Source organism: Suncus etruscus, chromosome 18 (genome assembly GCF_024139225.1).
Source record: "Suncus etruscus isolate mSunEtr1 chromosome 18, mSunEtr1.pri.cur, whole genome shotgun sequence".
Classification (NCBI taxonomy): Eukaryota; Metazoa; Chordata; class Mammalia; order Eulipotyphla; family Soricidae; genus Suncus; species Suncus etruscus.
In genome coordinates, this window is record NC_064865.1 from 49,904,885 (window position 1) to 49,928,753 (window position 23,869).

The window sequence follows — 23,869 nt, forward strand, 5'->3', positions numbered from 1 at the left end:
AAGAGCTCTAAGCTTGGATTCTGGAATCTTCTATTCCATTCCATAATGATTTCGGGTGACGTCTTGGAGAACCAGGGGCATGGATTATTCATGGGTCAGCAGTCACTAGCAAAGTTACTATCTACCAAAGTTCTGGTCTCAAAAGTGGGGAGACTTCAATGGAATGACCCCAGACCCTGTGCCCTGCTGCCAGCTCCCACATTGCCCTGGAATGTGGACTGGCCTCACCATTCATTCTGCTCACAGGGACATCACTGTTGCTGGCATGTCACCATGCCCACAGGGACATCACTGTTGCTGGCATGCTGCTGACCTTTGGTCATGTGTCTCAAAAATAGTGCTTTTAGATTCAGGTCTCAACAGACTTTAGATGCCTTCCCATTAATATTTCTCTCAGAAGAGTCAAATACAATGGTTCCAAGATTTCCTGGTAAAATTGAGTCTCATTTACTGACCCGATGATACTGTTCCTCCTCCTTTATTGTACCTGAAGAAGTTCAGGTTCAAGTCCTAGTCGAAGCACCAGAGCAGTATCAACTCCACTTTCACCAGGGTGATAGCACAGCAGGTAAGGTGCTTGCCTTGCATGCAGCTGACTTGGGTTCAATTCCTGGCATCCCATAAGGTTCCCCTGAGCCTGCCAGGAGTGATTCCTGAGCACAGAACCAGGAATAAGACCCAAGCACTGCTGGGTATGAGAAAAAAAAAACAGTAGGGCACCTCCTTGAAAGATCCACTAAAATAGTTTTCTCAGAAACAGTCCTGGCAGCTCCAGTGTCACGCCAGGAGCACAGGGCATTTAACTGGCACCTCCTAATTCTGTTTCCTCATCTCCTACCTGCAGGGCAACAAGTGATTTCCAGAAATTAAAGCAACACCCACCAAGTGCCTGGCACAGCAGACACCTTGAACACAGTTGATGAATTATATCATGCTCTATATTTCTGCTAAGTATAGACAGACGAGTGGGCCAGCTACCTGCCTCAGACCATCCAGACTGCTGACACAAACCTTTCTCTGTCCAAAACTTGTTCTAGAAACATAGCAATCATTCAACAGTAAACTCATTCTTTGCCACTTTAGTTAATCTTCTCCTTCCAAGGATATGATGGAGAGCAGGCATGCCTGGCAGCATGTATTTTATGATGAACATGAGAGGCCATGCCTATAAGCAAGCCCATATTCCCTTCTACATGGAACCTGCCAGACTGCAGTCAGATGCCCTCCTCAGCATTAAATACATATTATGGCAATTCAGAAGAATGTTATTAGCTAATGGCTTTATTGTTAAAGTTCTTCTTCTAGAGCTGAATGCTAATGCATAAGAGTCCTAGGCAACTCAGTAGTAGGAGAAAGAAAAAAACATCCTAATCTTTGTATGGGTAGCACATTCATAACAAAGAGTGAATACCATCCTTTGCATTTCTACTTTCGAGCAATTCAATAACTCAATGATTCAATGATTCAATGACCACCAAGTTAGACTTAACCAGCTATGAATCCAGAAGAGGGAGCCACAGTAATAAAGATCATGGCTATTTAACAGCAAGAACAGTATCTGCTGCTGATGCTTATCAAATTCATCATCTCTTTACATTTCATTCTTTCATTTCCTTACAAGACATTCCTTTGCCTTTGGTGGTGGGAACATTTGGGCATTTGCTCAGGGCTAAGGTTGGGGAAGGTAAAAAAATGTCTTGAAAAACAGCAATCCTGAGCAGACTCCTGGTAGCCCGAGTGAAACTCTTGGATTTCCATTCTTGGCTCAGTTGGGAAGGAACATCCTGGAGGGCAGGGGTTGGGTGAGTTCATCCTTTGCAGGATCGGCCTGACTTTCAGTTTGTTCAAGCATTCTTGGCTCATCATTTTTGGTACCTTGACAATTTCTCTTGATGTTCCCTCTCCTTCTGTCTCCTGGTGTATTAAGTGCAAAATAAAGTCAGGAGTCATAAGGGCTTCACAGGGAACAGCCCTCTCAGGGAATGTTCTAGAAAATGGGTCATCCCAGCCTCTCTTTCTGATTTCCGTCTCAATTTCATGGCTGGAAATCCTGCCCTGTAGAATAAGTGTCCATTAGCCTAGAGTAGCCAGTCCACAGTTCTAGTACATTCTCCTGACTCTACCTCGCCACCTGGAAAATCCTTGAAATTATTACTTGGCCGTGGCCAGGGGGAATGGTACAAAACGGTCTATAAAAATATTCCCTGCACATTAAAAACGAACAAACAAAGATACTGTAAACATTGCCTCTGAATCATTGGAAGACCCCGGAGTCTTGGATTTCCAATGATTTGTAGTTTTATGTGTTTGCCTTTCCTTGAAGGTATCAATCCATTTTCCTTTGGAAGGAGTTCTGAGGCTCCCTTTGCGCATGAGCTTGTGACTTGCTTGGCAGAAACAGTATTATCAGGAGACTTATGATGTGCACATAAAAGTACACAGACCTAAAGATAAAGACACACATAATTATAGTTCAAACAAGAGTAATGGGTAGCATCACACAGAGGTAGTAGAATTTTACCCAGTAGGTCAAAGCTGATCTTGGGGATAGAATGGTCAGGTATGAGCTCGGTACCTTCGAATTCCCCACCCCACCTTTCCAAAACTCCCACACAGATAATCACAAAATTAGGCAAAGCAAACCAGACAGCCCATATGCAGGCAGACCTAGGGAGAAGTAATAAGCCGAGCAAAAGAATGAAACCCAGACACAAACTCTGTCTGCTAACATTCAACCCACACAGGACTGAGTTCATATTCTCTAGGCTGGTTCCTAAACGCAAACTCAGAGTGGATGGGCATTAGTCACTGTGCGCATGCGCCTGTCAGTGTCACTGGACAATGGACGGAGGCGCTTCAGCCGCTGTGCGCATGCGTCTGTCAATGCCCACATGACCTTAGTCCAGGTGCGCATGCGCTCCAACTTTTTGTAAATATCAGGACACAGAAGGCTCCAATTCAGAAACTATATCCTGAATTCTGAATATAATTTTCATCCTAATGAATAAGAAGCTATTTGTATTTGGGTTGATTTTGGGGGGATGATGGCTTTAACACAACAGTGTGATGTTCAAACACCTGGATATGATGAACACCCAGGGCACATCAATACAAATCATCAGAGAGGCTGCCCTTTCTCACCCTTCTATCACTACCTGAAAATGGGGAACTTGTATTTTCCCCAGTGCTTTTAGAAGATTACAGGAAAAATCGTCTTCAAAGGGGAAAACCCCTCTCCTGTATCACCCCATATATATCAGGGGTATGTAACTTCCCCCTGATTCTGTGATTGTGAAGTCAGGTATACTGGGGTTAGATGAGTCCCTTAACTTCTCTCTCTGCCCTTCCCCAGAGGAAGGCCTCCCTGATAAGGGTATGGGAGAATCAGGAGCTCAAACAGAAGTAGGCTCACGGTCACTATTAAGACATGCAGCTTAGGGTGGGCAAAGCATTCAAGAGACCTGAAAAAGAACAGAGTCCTTTCTCTTCTCTTGAGCTTAGGCAACACAAGGTTAGGATTTCACCAGTAATTTCACCAGCAGAGGGCTGAAGGGTTACAGATAAGTGGTCCCATTCATTGTCCTCACCCCAAGTTAGAGCCAGGGGGAATGCTGCACAGAACAGCACGCTGGTTGCACAGATGGGAACTGGGACATGCAACCCCAGGTAAGTCGAGCACCTAATAATGCACGCTTCTTTTCTCCATTTTGCCTGAATCATTTGTATGTCAAATGCTGCTGCCAAAGCCAGGTCCTTGAGATACCAGGATGTGTTCACTGAGGCTCATTTGTGACTAAGAGGTAGGAAAAATCAAGCTGAGAACGTTTCAAGCTGAGATTTGAAGTCACTGCAGATTGAAAACTGACTAGACATAAATTTTTCAGTATGATTGAAATTTAATTGTGGAGCAGAGGCAGGAGAGAAAGTACCGAAGTTAAGACACACGCCTTGACTGCTACTCCCTCTATTTCCATCCCTGGCATCCTTCTAGCATCACCAAGAAAATGGCTTGAGCACTGTTGGGTGTGCCCCCAAGCCCCAAAATATTTTTATTGAACAGAGTTTGGACATGAAGAGGAAGTGGCTTCCTACAACTGTCATTTGTTCTAATGTCACAATGAGCCCCAGTGAGGGAAAGATCTGGAATTCAGCCAGACACACCTTTACTATAGCTCAGTCTCCATTTTCTTTTCCAGATTCAGAACTTCTCTTGCAAGAGTCTGAACATGCTTGATGAGATACATATATAATAGTCATGGGCAACATATGCTTGTCAACATGCAAATTAATTAACAGTAGATAGAATTGAAGACTCAGTTCTCCAGCCACTCTCTGAACACTCGATAGCCACATGTGTGGGTGTCTGAGGAATGGACAGATCTCAATTCTGGAGAAACTTCCACTGATCCGAAGGGTACAGCATCCAAATAAGCAATTCTAGCCTGTGATCTGACATGGAGAAAGCTGACAGAACTCTCAATCTCATCCAAAACAAAGGTTTCATTTTGTTTGTTTTGGGGCCACATCTGGCAGTTCTCAAGCATTACTCCATATTCTGCACTTAGAAATTACTCCTGGTGATGCTGGAGGGACCATATGGGATGCCAGGAATCGAATTTAGGTCAGCTGTGCACAATGCAAAAGCCCTAGCTGCTATGCTACCACTTAGGCCCTGAAGATTTTGTATTTTTTATATATTCTAAATTCTTTTTGAAAGGAAATGGAAATCTATTCAAGATGCTCTGAATTAGTCCTTTTCCTTAGACCTCCTAAGCTTGGGGCCAGAGTGAAAGCACAGTGGTAGGATGTTTGCCTTGCACGTAGCCCACCCAGAATGGACCTGGGTTCAATTCCCAGAATCCCATATGGTCCCCTGAGCCTACCAGAAGCAATTTCTGAGCACAGAACCAGGAGTATCCTCTAAGCACCACTAGAAGTGGTCCAAAAATAAAAATAAACAAAAAGAACCCCTCAGCTTTAGAATTTTATATCTATTTAACCCACTAAAGTAACCCTGAAATTAATTCATTCCAAAAATAAGTCCTCTTTATAACATATCTAAGGCTGGGGAAATAGGACAGGGGGAGCATGCTTGCCTTGCACATTCCAACCTGAAGTCAATCCCTGGCATATTTTATGGCCCCCCAGCACTACCAGGAGTATAAAGTTAGGAGTAATATTTGAGCATTGTAGGATAAGCCCCCTCCCCCAAATAAAAGATGTGTTTAGTAACTATACTTTTGCTTTTTATTCTATGATTAGCAGTGTTTGGAGAACATCACACCCTGGTTTCCCATATTCAACATATATGCACTAACTCTTTAAGCTAGAATACATGCTCCAAGCCAGTAACTACATGACAGACCTAGCCATCCAAGGAAATTTGGGTCTAAAAATTGAGTTTCACATTTGCAGGCTGTGTGGCTTTTGTTAAAATACTCACCCTCTCTCAACCTGTATTTACTCAAATGATAAGCAGAGTATCCTGGAATACTAAACTGACCACTCTCTCTTCTCAGCGCTCTATTATCTACATAGGATATTCCCAGACCTTATCACCAAGGAACTTTTCAATGCTATCCTGGCTGGTAGCTCAGTCCAGAGAGCACAGATCGCCCACACTTTTTATTCTCACTGCATCACCTCCAGGGCTTGGCTTAGATCCACTTCTTGCCCAAAGCTTCCCTTGGTGCCTGCCTCATCTGGGAATTTGATTAGATGCCTGTGTCCCAGTTACCAGGTGCCAGCAGAGTGGGGGTGGGTGTCCACGCTTGTCAGTAATTGTCTGCCCCTTCCTTCAGACTGTCACTTCCCCAGGAGAAGAAATGATGTCTATATTTTTGCTCAACATTCCAGCCACAGTTTCCAACACAGTGCCCAATTCACAGTAGGTATTAAATGGTTGAATACAGTCATTTCTGCTACGTGATTCTTGGACAAAACAAACCTATCTACCTCATCTGGCAATTACTTCCGCTTAAAATAACAGGGCTTATGCGAGGCCATGTTAGAAGCAGACAGTTCCCAATCTGTGAGATTTTTGTTAGCAGGGCATTAACAAAACAACTGGCACCCAAGTCCATGGTCGGGACAGCAGGAGCACTCAGTTAGCTGAGATAAAGTTGCTTTGCAGGGAGACTGAAATGGAACTGAGATGGGTGGGCAAGGAAGCAGCCCTGAGGGTGAGCACTGATGTAGTGAGTCCAGTTGAGATGCAGCTTCAAGCTGCACCAAAGACAGAGTCCAGAAATGTGCTGAATTTCAATATTATCACAGACAGGCCAAACTGAGAAATTTTTTTCTGGAAGATCACAGTTCTCTTCTCATTATTTTGACACCCCTTTGCTGGAAAAATTAGTGGATGAGTTTGTTTAACTTCCTCTCCTTACCAGCCTATTAGCAGGATGTGAGGAAGGAGGGTTCCAAAAATATCCAAGACCTCTGATTGGTCCCTCCTTTATATGCCACTAAACTGGCCAACTCATAATTCCTTGTTTAATATGCTGACACTATCTGATTGGATAGTCACCAGCCCACATTTACATAGGAATGGATTCATCAGAGGACAGAAATGGCTAAGATGTAAGGTTACAGTAGTGCATATAAACTCAGGTCACTGTGTAAGGAGGCTGTTGTGGGTTAGTTGGATGCTGATGGAACAGGGGGACTGCTGCAAAAATTATGGGAGTGCTGTTGAGTCCATCAGGCAGCCCACACAGCTGTTATCAAGCAATTCATAAGTTAAGAGCTTCAGCTCCCAGAATATCTAGCAGTCAGCATGTTCCTCTTCCTTGCCATCCACAAGAGCCTGAAGCTAGTCAGATCTGCTGCAACCCAACTGCTCTGATCTGATTGACACTGTATGAACAAATCTGAGTATGCAACCCCCCCATGCTTTGCTATAACCTAGAGGGGGGAAATTTGACTTAAAAGCACTGAACCTAGAGCTGAATCAAAATCATTTCTTAGATTATTCTGACCCCATTCCAATAAGGCTTTTGGGCAGTGTCTGTTTAGAAACTGGCACTCATAGATTCATCTTACTAACTCTACAGAAAACAGACGAGTTGAATGAGAATAATGGAAACATACATGTATAAACTGATGGTTGGTTCCACGGCCAGCATGACAAAGGGTGCGACTGTGTAGGAGACGGCCAGCTGAGTGACAGCCCAGGTGACCATGTCATACACAAGCTTGAGGGCTTTGGAAGAAAGGAAGTAATGTCTGTAGTTATTCCTCACCTGCAAGACAAAGAAAAAAAGAGACAGGAATGAAAAGTGCAGAAAAGCTTTATGCGCACAGCTCAGCTTGCTCTCAAGAACACCGGCCATAGAAAATACCCATGTGGATTTTTCCTTTTCCTTTCTTTATATCAGTGATCAGACCTTAGCATGCCAATCTACTACCGAGTCCCATCCCTGGATGCTTGAGTTCTGTTTTCCACTAAAAACACCATTATGACTTTCTTACGCGACATCAAGCACATGGTTAGGGTAGAAAAATCTTCAAAGAACTAGGGAAAACATTAAATGTCATAGAGAAGAGCATTATTTAAACTGGCATCTGTTTTTTACCCTTCAATGTACAGAGCCACATTTGACTTCTCAATGGCATTGATATATTTTAACTTGCTTTTTCATTTAGTAACAAATCACACATTATTTTTTTTTTTGTTCCAAGCTGGCAACTACTAATCTCCAATACATTTTAAATTACGGAAAAGAAACATCCGAGCACCCCCCCCCAGTACTGATAAGCAATTATGCAGTGTACATCCTTGCAGAGAAATCTCTGTGCCGTTCCTATGTATTTCCTTGGACTCACAGTGTTAAAATACTGCCATAGAGAATAGTGAAGGCAGCTGCCTTATTGTAGGTGCTTACCACATGCTGAGCCTATATTAACATGTTTAATTTATACCATCTTGTGACGTTCCCCCGCAGGCCTAGTCTGTAAAGGCTCATCATGCCCATTTTACAGAAGAAGCAGGCAGTTCTCTGACACAGAAAGGGCAAATGTGTCCAAGAATGACTCGAGGGAATTTTGACATCTGTGACTAGATTAGCTTCCAGCAAGACACATGTATTTCAGATCCAAGAAGCAAAGCACTGAAGCCATAGGTGAGCCAATGGGGTGGGAGGTGAGTCCCAAGCTGACAGAGCTTTGAAGGGCTACCTGGAAAAACAAAGGACCCCTTTCTATCACTACCTTGTAAGTGCCCAGGTTGGCAAATGAGTGGAGTGGTTGCAAAGTGGTCCAGAGAGAATGTGTATGAAGCATCCGGGGAAACAGGGTATTTCCCAAGGTAACTTCCCATCTAATCTATGATGATGCGATTTCAACTGCCACTCAGGAAGAGATGAAAATGTGTCTTATCAACCACTCCTTCTCACTTCCTGACTGACTTGTGTTTTCAGGCTCCCTGGAAGAAGTTAAAAAAAACTAAAGAAATTTGTCTTCCAGCATCCTTCCTGGCAAAGAGTGACCATGTGACTAGAAAAGGAAGCAGCTTTGGGTCTCATATTTGGTTTCTGATCCTGGTTCCTAACTCCCAACTCTTTTGTTGTTGTTGTTGTTGTTTGTTTGTTTGTATGGGGATTACACCCTGTGACACTCAGGGGTTATTCATGGCTATGAGCTCAGAAATCGCTCCTGGCTTGGGAGGGCATATTGGATGCCGGGGATCCAACCCAGGTTCGTCCTGGGTCAGCTGCATGCAAGGCAAACACCATACCACCTTGCTATCACTCCAGCCCCTGACTTCCAACTCTTAAATCTTTTGGGATTTCTGGGAGGGAGGGAGGGAGGGAGGGAGGGAGGGAGGGAGGGAGGGAGGGAGGGAGGGTGTGTGTGTGTGTGAGAGAGAGAGAGAGAAGAGAGAGAAAGAAAGAGAGACAGAGAGACAGAGACAGAGAGAGACAGAGAGAGACACAGAGGCAGAGAGACAGAGAGAGAGACAGAGAAAGACAGAGAGAGAGACAGAGAGAGAGAGCAGTGTCTTTCATTCTAAGGTGAGTCTATGAACTACTGGATGGATGCCGGTCCTGGGGCATGCAAGGTAGGACTTGAAGCTTGGAGATTTCAGTCCCAGCTCTGTTTCTCTACAGAATCAGTGCTGTAAAAGAAGTCAATGTTCATGTGGATTTAAATGTAGTATGATTTATTTGCAGAATAGAAGAATAAAGAACATGTGAGTAGTTAGCCTGGAGCTCTTCACTTCCCATTCTAAACACAATTTGACAAATGTCATGAAATTCTTTCAGCCCAGGATGTGACTCAGCATACCTTGGGTGGGTGAGGCCAGGGGTTTTATCCCTGTATCACACAAAAATATTCTTTTTTAAAAAATGTGCTTAAATGCCATGGTTACAAGTTTGTTCCTAATACAGTTTTTTTCACAATTACAATGTTTTTTTTTTATTTTGATTGTCAGTCATACAATATCCAACATCCTTCACTAATGCACATTTCCCACCACCAATGTCCCTAATGTCTCTCTTCCTTTTATTCTTTTTAGACACTGTGGTTTGCAATATGCAAACAAAATTCTTAGTACCTTAATAAGAAATGCTAGAATCACTAAGAAAAAAAATAAAATTAAATCCAAGATAGAACAAATGAAAGTGGGTTGTACTCCTTACATTCTCTGTGGATAAGTATCATTATTTATGCTTTATTGCCTTGCTTTACAATCAGCAAATCTAAAAGCAGTAGGAATGGTTTTAGACCAATTGAAGGCAACTCTAGAAAACCAATAGAACCAAATCCTCAAATACACAATCCTCAAAAATTTCTGCACAACCCAACTGAACTGGAAGGTTGTAGTAATCTCTAACAAAAGACAGTTCAAGTAATCTCTAAAAAAGACAGTTTCTGAGAGCTGCAATTTTACTGGCTCTGAAGGGGCTTCTGACTTACAGACTTAAACTAATGAAAGAGAAACCAAAAAAAAAAAAAAAAAAAAAAAGAATGAAAGCCTAAGTTCCAAGATTAATAATCAGCTTCTATAGTTAGTAGATGGGGGTATGCTTACAACCTTTAATGATTAAAAATCACTTTTTTCTATTATGGTATTAAAATATTACTTTTAAAATTCCTTTGCCAAATATTCTCTGGAAATATCTAGAAACAACATAGTTCACTTTTTTTTTTAATCATGAGCTTCCCTGTTAAAGTATTTCCCTAATGAAAACACTTTGATTATTTGATTTTTTTAAAACACCCTTCACAATGGGCCCCAACTTTACTGTCCTAAAAATAACCAGAATATATAGAGAAAAAGACATTCCAACCAAGGAATCTTACCGTTCTGGCTGCTAGTGTGACAAGGATTCCAGTTAAGAAGGTAAAATAGTATCCAGGGTAGACCCCATGCCACAAGGCAGAGAGGATGAAGGTTAGCACCGTTGGGTACCAGGGAACTCGTTCATAGCATACTCTGTAAAGAGGAAGGTACAATGAGCCACAAGTCAAACACACCAGAAACTTCAAGACTCTTTCTGGAAGAGACCACACAGAAATCATGTAGAGTGCCTGCCTGCCTGCTGATAGAAGGCACATTCCATTCAAGGAACTGACCCTTCACTTTCCTGAATGTTCCCAAAAGACAATTCATAATTCAATCTTGTGGGAGTCATGAGAGTTTATACTCTCCAGAGAACTAACTTACCTAGAGCCCATCTCAATGCAGCTAATACAAATCCCAGGGCTTGCTTTGACCCAGCGAGAGCCTCTGTCTTCTACTTAGATCACCATGGCTGAGCTACCAGGGCTGCATACCACAAAGGGGTGCTGTTGGGGATAAACTTTTTGAGCATAGGCAAAGGCCTTCAGATACTGATTTCAGCACTGAGAGATAACATAGTGTAGCAAGTCAGCCCCTGAAGAGGTTGACTGATGGTGGGATGGAGGATGAGGCCTTTCTCTTCCAGCTCGGAACACGCGTCTGCCACCCTGTCTAGCCGACGGTTCTGAGGTGAAATGGCGGATAAACAGCTCGCAGACAGTCAGGCTCGTGGAAATATTCGCTTTATTCGGTGGACAAGACTGAAGTCCAAAGACTCAGCTTCAGTTCCAGCCAAAACGCCTCGGCCTTCCACAGACCCTTGTTTTTATCCCCCAGAATCAGGTACCACCCAATGGTGGGATCAGATACCAACCAATGGTGGAAGCAGAATCAGGTACTACCCTAGGGTGGGGGCAGAATGCCAGGTCACACCCTAGGGTAGGGTACAATCACCAATCAGTTTAGGGTGAGTAACATAGTAATCCCCCAAAATATTTACATACACAACACATAGTAGTTAGGGTACATACCTAGCATGTTTCTTATCTGGCTCAATTCCTAGCATCACCTGGTCCTCTGAGTATCACCAGATGCAACACTAGAGGCCCCAGCACCACTGGCATGTCCTGGGTCTCCCTGTCACTGCTCAGTCCAAGCATCAGAGAAGCCCCAAGTCCTTGCACTAAACTGACCGTCTAGTTGGTCAAGTATCACCAGTGAGGACCATGGACCTCCTGAGCACTATTTAGGACTCCCCCAAAATGAATATCTTCATTCAGTCAAAACTCCCTTCATAACACAACTCCTTGCTAATCATCACACCACAAAACATTTGATGTCTCTTGGGAATCATTCTGGCACTAAATCATGTGTTGATAATACAAGAGATTCAACTTTCAGTAGACACAAGATTTCAGACCATAAACTTATCAGCAAGCTTGATCATGTCAGGACCTGGAAACTTGTAGCAAATGCCCTGGATAGCTTTGACTTCTTGGTTGTTGATTAGAATGATGGGGACTTTTCCCAGATATGTTCTGTGCATTGCCAATGGAAGGAAACCAGCATAGGGTTTATTAAATGAGGCTTCAAATATAACATCAAATAGAAATGTAAATAGTTAGCATCCATCCCACACCTTTCTGACTGGCAGAAAAAAATGACCTAAACCCAAGGTAAGGACTATGATTCCATACCTTGTTAGGAAGAACAAGAATATGTTTGGGGATAGAAAACTGTGATCCCTGTATTATAATAATTGTCTTCAAAATAAGGGGTAGTTTGTATTGGGACTCATCCTTTCTCTTCTAAAACAAAATTTTAATTTGGTACATTGCTTTATAATGTGCCACAAGTCTCAAAGGTATAGAGCTGGATTTCACCCTTTGTATCTACAAAAGAGCTGGATTCTCTCCATCATGCCGCAGTTTGCCCATCTTATCACCCCACCCTACCTAGCCCTGGCTCCATTAGTAGATATAAATTTTTTCTAAAAACTGGATTTTGTATGTTTGTTTGGGTTTTTTGGCTTGCTTTGCTTCTCCTTTCTTTTCTTTCACCTTCTTCCCTCCTTCCCTTCCCCTCCCTCCCTTCCTCCCTTCCCCTCCCTCCCTTCCTTCCTTCCTTCCTTCCTTCCTTCCTTCCTTCCTTCCTTCCTTCCTTCCTTCCTTCCTTCCTTCCTTCCTTCCTTCCTTCCTTCCTTCCCAGAGATGAGAGCCGGAAGGATAGGCTCAAGTTATGAAGCTCACCACAAAGAGGGTTTAGTGCAGTTACAGAAATAACTATGCTGAGAATTATCATAACAATGTCAGTGAGTGACGGATATAGAAAGCCTGTCTCGTATACAGGCAGGAGGTGGGGAGGGAGGAGATGGGAGCATTAGTGATGGGAAGGTTGCGCTGGTGAAGGGGGTTGTTCTTTTTATGACTGAAACCCAACTACAATCATGTTTGGAATCATGGTGTTTAAGTAAGATATTATTAAAAAAATAAAAAAAATGATCAGCATAGTGAATAGCAATATTATTAAGGAACATTTTATTTTTAATTTGTGTTTAGGGCTGAAGATATAGCACAGAGGGAAAAAAACTTGCCTGGAAAATAAATGACTGGGAATAATTTCCCAGCACCCCATATCAGGATTGATCCCTGAGTACAGAGACAGAAGTAAGCCATGATTACTATTGGGTGTGGCTCCAAAAATAGAAGAAATAAGTGAAATTAAAGGTGTATTTAGATCCATTTACAGACATCATGGCATAGCTTGCTTTGAAGGCATTATAGTATGTTATCACTTCTTTCACCCCTAAGCCTTTTTTGAAGGGTAGAGGTAGTGTAATAATTCTCAGTCAGCTAGGCCATGGGTCAATGGGAGAGATCAATAATGTGATACATTTAGACCCTGCAGTACCAGAGATTACCAGGGTTCATACGTGATGATCCTCAGGGGGCCATGTGGTGCCAGAAATTGAACCCAGAAATCACATGCAAAACAAGCACCCTATATCTCCTGGTCCTTCACCCCATCCTTTGAAATATGGAAAATAATTCACATCAAAACAACATCATTAGTTTAGTATGTTTTTTTTTCATTTAGGGAGTGGGTGGGAAGAAGATAGGGGGTCTCCCAAATGGTGTTCAGGGAGTCTGGTGGCCACTTGTGGTACTTCTTGGCCAACCAGGCCAAATGGATGAATAGTAGAGCCTGAGTTTGGGCCCATTAAGGCCATATCCAGGTGTTGGGGTGAGTGGGTGGGGAGCATTTGATGCCATAGATCAAACAAGGGTCCTTTAAATATAAGACATGTGCTCAAATCTCTGTAATATATCCTGTCCCCTTACAACTTAGTATTTTTAACAGTCTCCCTGAAGCTACATAATAGTAAAATTCACTGGCATTTGCTACTTCAAGGCTCACACATGATTAGTTCTATAATAAGTGGCCTTTCTAATTTTAGAATGTGCCAGGAAACAATAAGCAAGAGAAATAGCAACAACAATTTCAGGTTGAAAAGGAAAAGCATGAGGGCAGCATAGAGCTTTCCATTCCAGGCATGAACCCAGCCTTCTTGTATGATTTGATTCTAGCAGGCCACTCTGTGCTGGCCAAACAACAATGACAGACCACATGTCTGACAAGGGAAGACTGGCTCTGGAGACCGACTTCAGGGATCATCTTTATTACTCATGAGCTGTGAACAAGTTGCATACTTTCTCTGGACCTCACTTTTTTTCAGCTATAAAATGGGAATAAGGACAACCAAGGTTTCCTGGGACTAACATCGGGTATAAATGAATGTTGGTGGGACAGCCATGCTACTGTGATGTGTACTACATTCATAAATGCAGTCTAATGTCCAATGAAGCAATATGGGGAGGTAATGCACTTGTCATGCATGTGGCCACTTCATCAGACCCTGGTTCAGTCTCCAATACTATGTATCTCCCCTGATCACCACGAGGGGTCACTCCTAAGCACAAGTCAGGACTAAGGCCCTGAGCACTGCCAGATGTGACCCAACAACCCCTCCAAAAGTAAAATATTTTTAAATAAATGAAATAAAATAAATGCACTTCATTGTAAAAGTGGAGTCTGTCTCCAGTCTGTCTACTTTATTACTGGCCAGGCCAAGAAGTTAATACAGCAAAGACGTGTCAGGCATCATGGGCATTGCTCAAGGACCGCTCTTCAACAACTCAACCCACTCCTCACTTACCCTGTGCCAGGAGAAATGAGGTCATTTTTGGTTTCCTTACCGCTTTAGCCAAGTTGCTGTCTGAATATTCCAGTTTTCTAAGTACATTTTGAAACTCGTGGCAGTCTGGAGAGAAGGAAACAACACCTATCATTAACTTTAAAAATACCCCCAAGTAAATGGAAAGTCCTCAGAATTTCCCTGGAAACAGGTCCTCTGAGCTGTTTTAATAGCAAAAGCTCTGATCTCAGTGGGCCAATGATTCCATTGTATACAGGAAAAGGTCTTAAGTTGGTAAGACTCACTTTACCCCTAAAACTTGATTTATTCAATCTTCCATTTATTTTCTTAAATTTTACTTTAAAATGTTAGAAAACCTGAAATAAGGACATGTGAATTTTCCTTTCACACTGGTTTCAAATAAAACAAAAACACATTATTTAAACCAAAACTCATTCAAAGGGGGTTTTCCATGGGAAATGGTTTATTACAAGACTAAAGTCCCTTTGTGCTCACAGATTGCACTTAATTTTCATCTTTTCACTGTGTAGCCATTTCTAAACCAAGTCAGTATTGATAATCTTCTTTTTTTTTTTTTTTTTTGGTTTTTGGTTTTTGGGCCACACCCAGTGACGCTCAGGGGTTACTCCTGGCTATGCACTCAGAAGTCGCTCCTGGCTAGGGGGACCATATGGGATACCGGGGGATCGAACCATGGTCCATCCAAGGCTAGCGCAGGCAAGGCAGGCACCTTACCTCTAGCGCCACTGCCCGGCTCCCAGTATTGATATTCTTCTACAAATAGTTATGAAGTTTCAAATGCTTATAGCTTTATCAATAACAGATTTTATGCATAAAACAGTCACACTATAGGGAAGAAAACAATTATCATGTAACTCAAAGTGAGCATTAACCAGAACTTCTCATTCTAAAACAGACAAAGGACTGTGGGCCAGAGAGATAACACATTGGATAAGATGCTTGCCTTGCATATAGCCAACCCAGGTTCAATCCAATGCCCAATACTATATGTGGGTCCCCGAACTCCTCCAGGAGTGATCCCTGAGCACAGCCAGGTGTGGGTCAAATATTAAAAAAAAAATACATAAATAAAGCTCTTACAAGGGCTGGGAAACAAAGTCTGAGACTAGAAGTCTAATGAAGCTAGACAGTTCAAGAGACACTTTTCCCATTTTCAGTCCACATAAAAAAAAAACTTAATTAAGTTATACCTTGGCAAAACATTATATGTCTGAGAGGAAAGGAGGCAGAGAAGTCATAGATGGTCAAGACTAAATGTGTTTTTCATGATCAGTTTTGTAGTATTCATTTTAGTGTCAAGGAGTCACACTCTAAAAAGAGCTCAGGGAATTAGGCAGTGCTGGGGAGCAAACCCAGACCTTGCGCATGCTAGTTATATGACGAGGCATGTGACTTACCATCTGAGCCACATCTCTGGCACCTGTATTAGTTTTTATTTCAGTACTCTAGGATTTTTATTTCTTCTATGTCTTCTAAGTCTAATAAAAATGCCATGCATTCAGAAACTTCCAGGGACCCAAACTAAATCCAACTTTCCTCATTTCCTTTAACTCTTTGCTCCAGATCAACACCATCAAGAAGTCTATGCTTTCCTTTCAGTTTCTTTTTATGAATCATATGTGATATCCTAACTTCATCTTTACCCTGAGCCCACACTCACAGTGAGAGGATTTGTCATTGGAGTCACAGTTGAGAATACTGCTGGGGACCCAGAGCCCAAGAGCTCTTAAAATCAGAAGACTTTGGACAAGAGTTCCAACACATCTGGGATTCTTTCTGTTAGAAAGATCCTAGAAGCTTCTAGAAGATTGATATTGCATCTCCCTCTATAATAAAGGTGGTTCCAGAGGCTCTTTCTTGACCAAGATGAAGAAGACTTAGGCACACATCATCATTTTGACTAAGCTTTCTCCTCACAGGGTAACAGATGGTCAGTGCCCATATTCTGAGATTCCTTGTTTCCCATATTTATCCCCTTTCATCCAGACTCCCCTGGTACTTTGCCTGCACTGTGGTGGATAGCAGAAACCCAACTGCCAGCCACTCTTAGTCACTTGGCCAAAGACCACACACTGGGGCATGTAGAGAACCAGAACTCCTGTGCTGCCCACTCTGTTTCCTCACTCACCCCATCCAACTTCAGAAAAAAAGAGCTAAGATGTAACATAGCTCTCAGCAACGAATGCTGGCAACACCAAGAAAATAAGAAGGGACACCCTTAAGATCCTCATCTTGGAGGATGAAGACAGATCAAGAACAGTGGTCCAAGAATAAAGATAAAGAGAAATCATACAAATTCTAGGAACCAAAAAGCTGGGTGCTGCACTATTATGAACACTAATGGCCTCAGAATGGCGTCCCACACCCCACACTCCAGAGAGCTTGCAAGACTGAATTTGAATACTGGGGCTTTGGGTGTGTGGTTTGTTTTTTGTGGGTTTTTTGTTTGTTTGTTTTTGGTTTGGGGCCACACCTGGCAGCTCTCAGGGGTTACTTCTGGCTCTCTGCTCAGAAATCGCTCCTGGCAGGCACAGGGGACCATTTGGAATGCCGGGATTCAAACCACCGTTGATCCTGGGTCAGCTGCTTGCAAGGTAACTGCTGTGCTATCTCTCCGGTCCCCCTCGGGTGTGTGTTCTTAAAGACAAAATGGTCATTGTGAGCATAGAAAAAGCTCTCTGTACTTGCAGTTGAAAGAGCAGATGTCAAGGACTAAAACTGACGGTTTTTCCATTTTTTAATTATTTTTCAACCGTAGAACCACTAAAACTATTAATAATGTAAGTACCTTATAATAAAAGGGTTGACGGGGAAATTCAAAACTATAAAACAGCCAAGAGATTGCAAGGACATGGAATTCCAAGGATCAGCTTTGAAGATCAACCTCCTTAGATTCCACACCCTAAGGGCAACTAAAACCCCATTTTCTACGAGACATTGAGATAAATGCAGGGGAAAAAAATGAAAAAGGACTAGAAGCAAGAATGGTAATAATACCCAAAGACAATAGAGACAAAAGGCCAAGAGGACTGGTCCATAGTAGGAAACTTGTCAAAGGAGGCATGAGGTTCAGTTAGGACAAAGAAGGGATCACAAGAACAAAGATAGTTGGAAATAATCACTCTGGACTGGATGCTGAAAGGAGATAGAGTGATAAATACGCATGATAGATAGTCAGTAATAGTATACAAACCAAATAGTCTAAAAGGAAAAGAAGAAAAGGGAATAGAATCTCTGAAATAGAGGCAGGCTGACGTGAGGGTAGGGAAACTGGGGATATTGGTGGCAGGAAATGTACACTGGTGAAGGGATGGGTTTTGAACATTGCGTGACTGAAACTCAATAATGAACAACTTTGTAACTGTGTAATTCATGGTAATTCAATTAAAAAAATCAAAATTAAGCAGAAAATCAGCTCACCTCAATTTTCCAGATGTTTAGGTTAGAAAGCAGATCCCAACAGTAATTTCCATTCTTATCCACACCGCTGAATCCAAACCCAGCTGCATTATTCACTGCATCAGCTGTGGTTTTTAAAACAACATGTTAGGAAAGAGACAAAAGTCATATCGCTGCTTGGAAGATGACTAAACTTCCACAGGGTCTTGAGCTCCAGAGACAGGCAGTCGTTTTCCTCAGCAAAGAAAACAAATGCCAAAGACTTGGTTGGTATCATTCTGAATCAGAGAACTATTTTTGGCTCTTGGGCTACCTCAAGTATCTATTTGTTGTTTTCATCCACTTGTGTTTGATGAGCACATGTGAAGAAAGAAGAAAGGCAGGAGAGATTCCGAGAGTCCAAGATGCCATCAGCAATGAAAGAATCAAAATGGAACACAAGGCTTGAGGGAGCAGCTTGACTTAAGGGGAAAAAAATGGAAGAGGCTAAAAATACGTCCACACACAAAAGCAGACACAAGAAAGAGAGGCTCTCGGGGTCCCAATTACAGACAGCAAGCAGGGCATTCACTGGGGCAACATTTAGTCAGGAAGACCAGCTCCTGTGGAAAAAGCAGAGCACTTCTGGAAGAAGTATGCACAGTATCAAGGAGGATAGTAGAAGGGGCTCTGAAGGAACAATTGGAAAATGTTAGAGCCCCAGGTGAAGGGAGGGAGAGAGGAATGGGGGACTAGATGCCACAACATCTCACATGGACAGTGAGCAAAACTGTCCTTCTTAGAACATCAGTTGAAACAGTCTGATATTTCATCCACTTATTGACCTACAAAGATATATCCATATCTAATCAGCTTTGAATAAAATGCTTTTAAAATCACATAGAGACCTAATGAAAGAAATAAGCTTTGATGTTGATCACAAAGGAGACACATGTTCTCTTTTCATTGATCTTACGTTGAAATATTTTCTTTGGGACTAGAGCAATAAGTAGCACAGAAGGTAGGGCATTTGTCTTGTATGCAGTCAACTTGGGTTTGATCCCTGGCATCCCATATCCCCAGCCTAACAAGTGTGATTCCTAAGCACAGAGTCATGAGTAACCCCTGAGCACTGCCGAGTGTGGCCCCAAAACCAAAATAAAACATTTTTCTTTAAGTGCAATCAAGCTAGGGACCAGAGAGAGAACACAAAGGGCTGAGTACAGCCTGCCATGTGTGATACTCTACATTCAATCCCCAACACTTCCTGACACTCCCCAGATCTGCAAAATATAGCCCCATAGACCCCCAATTTGATGCCAGATCTGAGCATCAAAACCATAAAAACCACCAATAATGAGCTAAATGAGAGCACTGTGAATGCTGACAAGTGGAAGCAACCCAAGAGAAACGTCCCTTTTCATCCTTCTATACCTTCTGATCTAGATGTATTTACCTTCAAACCAAAACGGATTTGTAAAGGGCTCCATAGTAGGAGAAAGGAGAAGTCCCGCCATGGGCAGACACAAGGAGGAACCTGTCAAAGCAGTCAGAAGGAGAAAGGCAGGTCCTGTATGTGATTCTAGTAAAGCAAAGCAAATAAACAGAACAGAAATGCTTCACTTCAGAAGTAGAAAACAGAAGGAATTGGATAGAGAAACAGATCAAAGGCAATCAAGTCTATGGACAGCATGGCCACTGGATGTTTGGTGGTGACCCGGATGAACTTAGGTCAGAGGTAGAACTATAGGGCTGTAACCTGAAACTTTCATCATATTTTGCTCGGGATACCCTAGCAAGCTTTTGTTTTCAATAAGAGAGAAAATAACAAAGCCAGCCTGTTCCATATATCTGTTGTATTGATTTAATGTTGCTTATCTTCTCTGCAGTTTCATGGTAAAATGATCTGGCTTCTTTTTGAACAAAGAATGGAAAGCTCTATCATTCTCCTAAGCCCACTGGCTGGAAGCCCAGAAGAGGGAAAGACACACACACACACACACACACACACACACACACACACACACACACAAGGCAAAGGTGTGCCCCATGTTCTTTCCTTAATAAACTGAGCGTTTTGAATATGTGGGAACCAGTGTGTGAATGACCAGAGAGGTAATAAATCTAAAGACAAAACTTCCTTGAAGTACCTTAAACTAACACTAAAAACAGGTCAGGGTTGACAGGAGCTGGAACTAGCCAGCAAACTCTAAATTCCTCTCTGGCCTCAGATCAGCACACTTGGTGAGACCTTGAATGTAGAGAACCAAGTAGTTGTAGCAGAGGCCCAGGTACTTATGTCAGACACTGCGTATTCCTCTGAACATTACTGGGAGCAGTGCCCAAGCACTAAGACAAGAATAACTCCTGAGTACATTTGGGAGTGACCAAACCTGCCTCCATCCCCAAAGAAGACCTAAAAGAACAGAAAAACAATTAACGTGTGTGTAAAAGCTGGTTATCCTTCTAGGATCCTGAAAAGTACTCTAAAGCTTTTCTCATTTCATGTTCACAATGATGTGTGGCTGGGTGTGACTCCACCCTGGATTTAGGTGTATCTACCTGAGACCCCCACCCATTCCTGGGAGGGGTCTTGGGAAGGTTAGATAAGGCCTTTGGGCCAAGGGATTAGGGTCTTTTTGGTCTTTTGCCAGGATGGAGGTTGGAGGTGACATGGATGAAAGAAGTTAAGATGCAGGGCTAGCTGAGAATGGCATTCGTAAATGGTTAGCAGCCACATCTGATGGCCAGGGCAATAAAGATGTTATCTCTCTGGAAGCCTGCCTGTGAGTGAGTTCAATACCCAACGCTTTCCTGGACCCAGACCCACAAGTTAATGGGGGATGGAGCCTCGTGGCTGGACTCTAAGAACAAAGGCCTCCATACAACATCCAAGCCCATTCTAAGGGCTGTTTTTCTACAGCTGGGGATAGAGGTCCCCAAATTTCCAGCACCCCTCAGTAATACAGTACATACAAAGTTTGCTCAGGAGAGCTGTCTAACTTGTAGAAATCTATTCCCTCAGGCATAAAGTGGATAGAGTAATAGTCCCTGTTTTAAAAGAGTGTGGAAGGCCAGAGAGATAGCACAGGGGGTAACACTTAAGCCTTGCATCTGGCCCACTTCTGTTATATAACAAGCACTGCATGGTTCTCCCCCCCCCCCCAGGCATCACCCCAAAATGCCACCCAAGTTGAATGAGAACTGCCAATGGAAAACACAGTAGGCCTCCTGTATACCAGTTAGGATCCCCCCCAACCCAATAAAATTATGTTGAAGAAATTTTTAAAAAATTGAAGATCAGGGGTCCAGAGAGATAGCATGGAGGTAGGGCAATTGCCTTGCATGTAGAACAACGGTGGTTTGAATCCTGGCATCCTATATGGTCCCTCGAGCCTGCCAGGAGTGATTTCTGAGTGTAGAGTCAGGAGTAATTCCGAGCGCAGCTGGGTGTGACCCAATAACAAAACAAAACAAAACAAATCCACGGGGTCAGAGAGATAGGATGGAGGTAAGGCACTTTGCCTTGCATGCAGAAGGACAGTGGTTCAAATCCCAGCATCCCATATGGTCCCCTGAGCCTGCCAGGGGTGATTTCTGAGCATAGAGCCAGGAGTAACCCCTGAGCACTGCTGGATGTGACCCAAAGACCAAAAAAAAAAAAATAATAATGAAGATCAGGGCCAGAGTGATAGCATAGCGGACAGACCAGAGTTTGATCCGCAGAATCCCTTATGATCCATCAAGCCTGCCAGGAGTGATTTCTGAGCACAGAGCAAGAAGTAACTCCTGAGCGTTTCCAAGTGTGGCAATAAAATAAAATAAAACAAAAATTGAAGATCAAAGCACAGAGCTGGCCCCACATCAGCTAAGTAGCTCACATTAATTCAGAAGATGTTAGCTTCTGTTTTAAAAAATGATTGTTTTATTCTTGACACATACACATACAGGCTGCAGTGAAGAGGAAGAGTGATCATTGACATCTTAAGATGGCCAACACTGCCAGACTCTAAATACTAGGATTTTCCACAAACTGAGCATGGAGGAGTTACTTTGAAAACTGAAGAATGGATTCCTGAAACCCAGAGTTTGGTCTATGTCAAATTTCCTGGTTTGCTGAGTGCCTCGTGATAGAGTTTACCCAGACAGGCTTTTATCTTAGACTCTAAGATAAAAGACTTAGAGCAGGGGTCTTCAAACTACGGCCCGCGGGCCACATGCAGACGGCAGAGGAGTCTGATCCGGCCCACCAGCAGTGAGCGCTGTTTGGTTGCCAAGATACCTGCCAGCATATACACTCACTGCATATCCAAATATCAGGAACCATGCACTCAAAATGGTAACCATCTTTGGTAGCACTTATGCCTGTGAACAGACTTTTTCAAGAATGAAACATCTGAAATCTCCAACCAGATCAAGATTAACTGATGCCCACTTGCATCACTTGTTACGGCTGGCAGTGACAAATATGGAACCGGACATTGACCATCTCATTAGCCAAAAGCAGGCCCACAGTTCCCATTAAAATACTGGCGCGTGATCTGTTTTTTTATAAATGGTTTTCATTTTATTTATATAAGATACGTGCAGTGTGAGTAGGAATTAGTAGCTCATATAGTCTGGGCCTCCAGCTCTCTAAGGGATCGTAATCCGGCCCCCACTTTAAAAAGTTTGAAGACCCCTGACTTAGAGCATATCAGGCTTCCCAGCCACGGGTCCAAAACTGGCTACTACTTGTAGTATGTGTGGTTCTTCCATATTGTAATTTCATTTGGAGAACATATGTCAGAAGTTGGGAGTCTTTAGAACACAACCTAGGTAAGCTAAAAATCACTAATGAATAAATCAGGGAACTAGCCAATGTTGTTTGCTAAGTGCAAAGAAGGTGGCTTTATGGTTTCCATGTAAAAATTAACTAGTATTCAGCTAACCCAGATCCTTCAAGAGGCCAGCCTTAAGGATTAAATTTATCATCATAGATAATTACTACATCAATTATATGTTAATGATGTCTTAAGGAGATGGATAAAATCAATTATTCGGTTAAGCAGTTTAAATATTTCCTTTTAAACTATTCATTGATGCTTTATTCATAAATAATACAAAGGTTAATTTCAGATCTGCCCAAGGAATCTGAACTGTAGCAAACTTCAAGTAGAGGCCATGCAAATTTATAAAGTGTGGCTAATAGAGCAATGAGAGAGAGAGAGAGAGAGAGAGAGAGAGAGAGAGAGAGAGAGAGAGAGAGAGAAGAGTGGAGAAAAAGAGCTTAGGTCAGAGAAAGGTATACATCCCCATCAAGGGTTCCTTCTATACTCCAAATATCTAGACAATTTCTAGAGGGCAGATCAAAGCAGGTACCCCTGAGCTCTGATATCCCACCCACACAACACACCTGGCATGAGACGTTCCCTATGGAGCTTCTGACCATCTTTCTGTTGTCCTCAAATCAGGAACTGACTTGGTCCAGAAACAGTACTTAGGCCCTGGATCAGAATATGGAAGAGAAAGGATAAGGAAAAGGTAAGAGGAAGAAGAGGTGAGAAAGTGGAAGGAAGGAAGGAAGGAAGGAAGGAAGGAAGGAAGGAAGGAAGGAAGGAAGGAAGGAAGGAAGGAAGGAAGGAAGGAAGGAAGGAAGGAAGGAAGGAAGGAAGGAAGGAAGGAAGGAAGGAAGGAAGGAAGGAAGGAAGGAAGGATTCTCTCTCAGTCTCTTATGTGGATGTTTGCATGCACATGCAAACATTTTAGAGAAAAGTAAAGATGAACCATTTTACATCGTGAAAGAGGAAATATCAGTTTGCTCTTGCCAGTTGCAGAGAATGGCTTCGTGTTGATTGTCAGTATCTTATGTCTACAATTTCCTGGGCTTCCTTTAAGATTGAGAGTCTAGTTTTCCAAGGCTAGACCCTAAAACAAATGGATAAATTATACCCCAGGCCTTGAGTCAGCTAATAGGAGGCTAACAA

At 42.6% G+C, this 23,869-nt stretch overlaps 1 protein-coding gene across 1 annotated transcript in view; it reads right to left on the minus strand.

Annotated features, from left to right (window-relative positions):
- Positions 1-2,326: 2,326 nt before the first annotated feature.
- The window catches only part of MBOAT1 (membrane bound O-acyltransferase domain containing 1), a 107,464-nt gene continuing 85,921 nt past the window's right edge, over positions 2,327-23,869 (minus strand). Inside the window, exons 9-13 of the mRNA XM_049764974.1 lie at positions 17,946-18,049; positions 14,545-14,609; positions 10,309-10,441; positions 7,093-7,244; positions 2,327-2,444 (exon numbers count right to left, since the gene is read on the minus strand). Of these exons, the coding sequence (XP_049620931.1) occupies positions 2,327-2,444; positions 7,093-7,244; positions 10,309-10,441; positions 14,545-14,609; positions 17,946-18,049 (572 nt within the window). The remainder of the gene's footprint in view (positions 2,445-7,092; positions 7,245-10,308; positions 10,442-14,544; positions 14,610-17,945; positions 18,050-23,869) is intronic.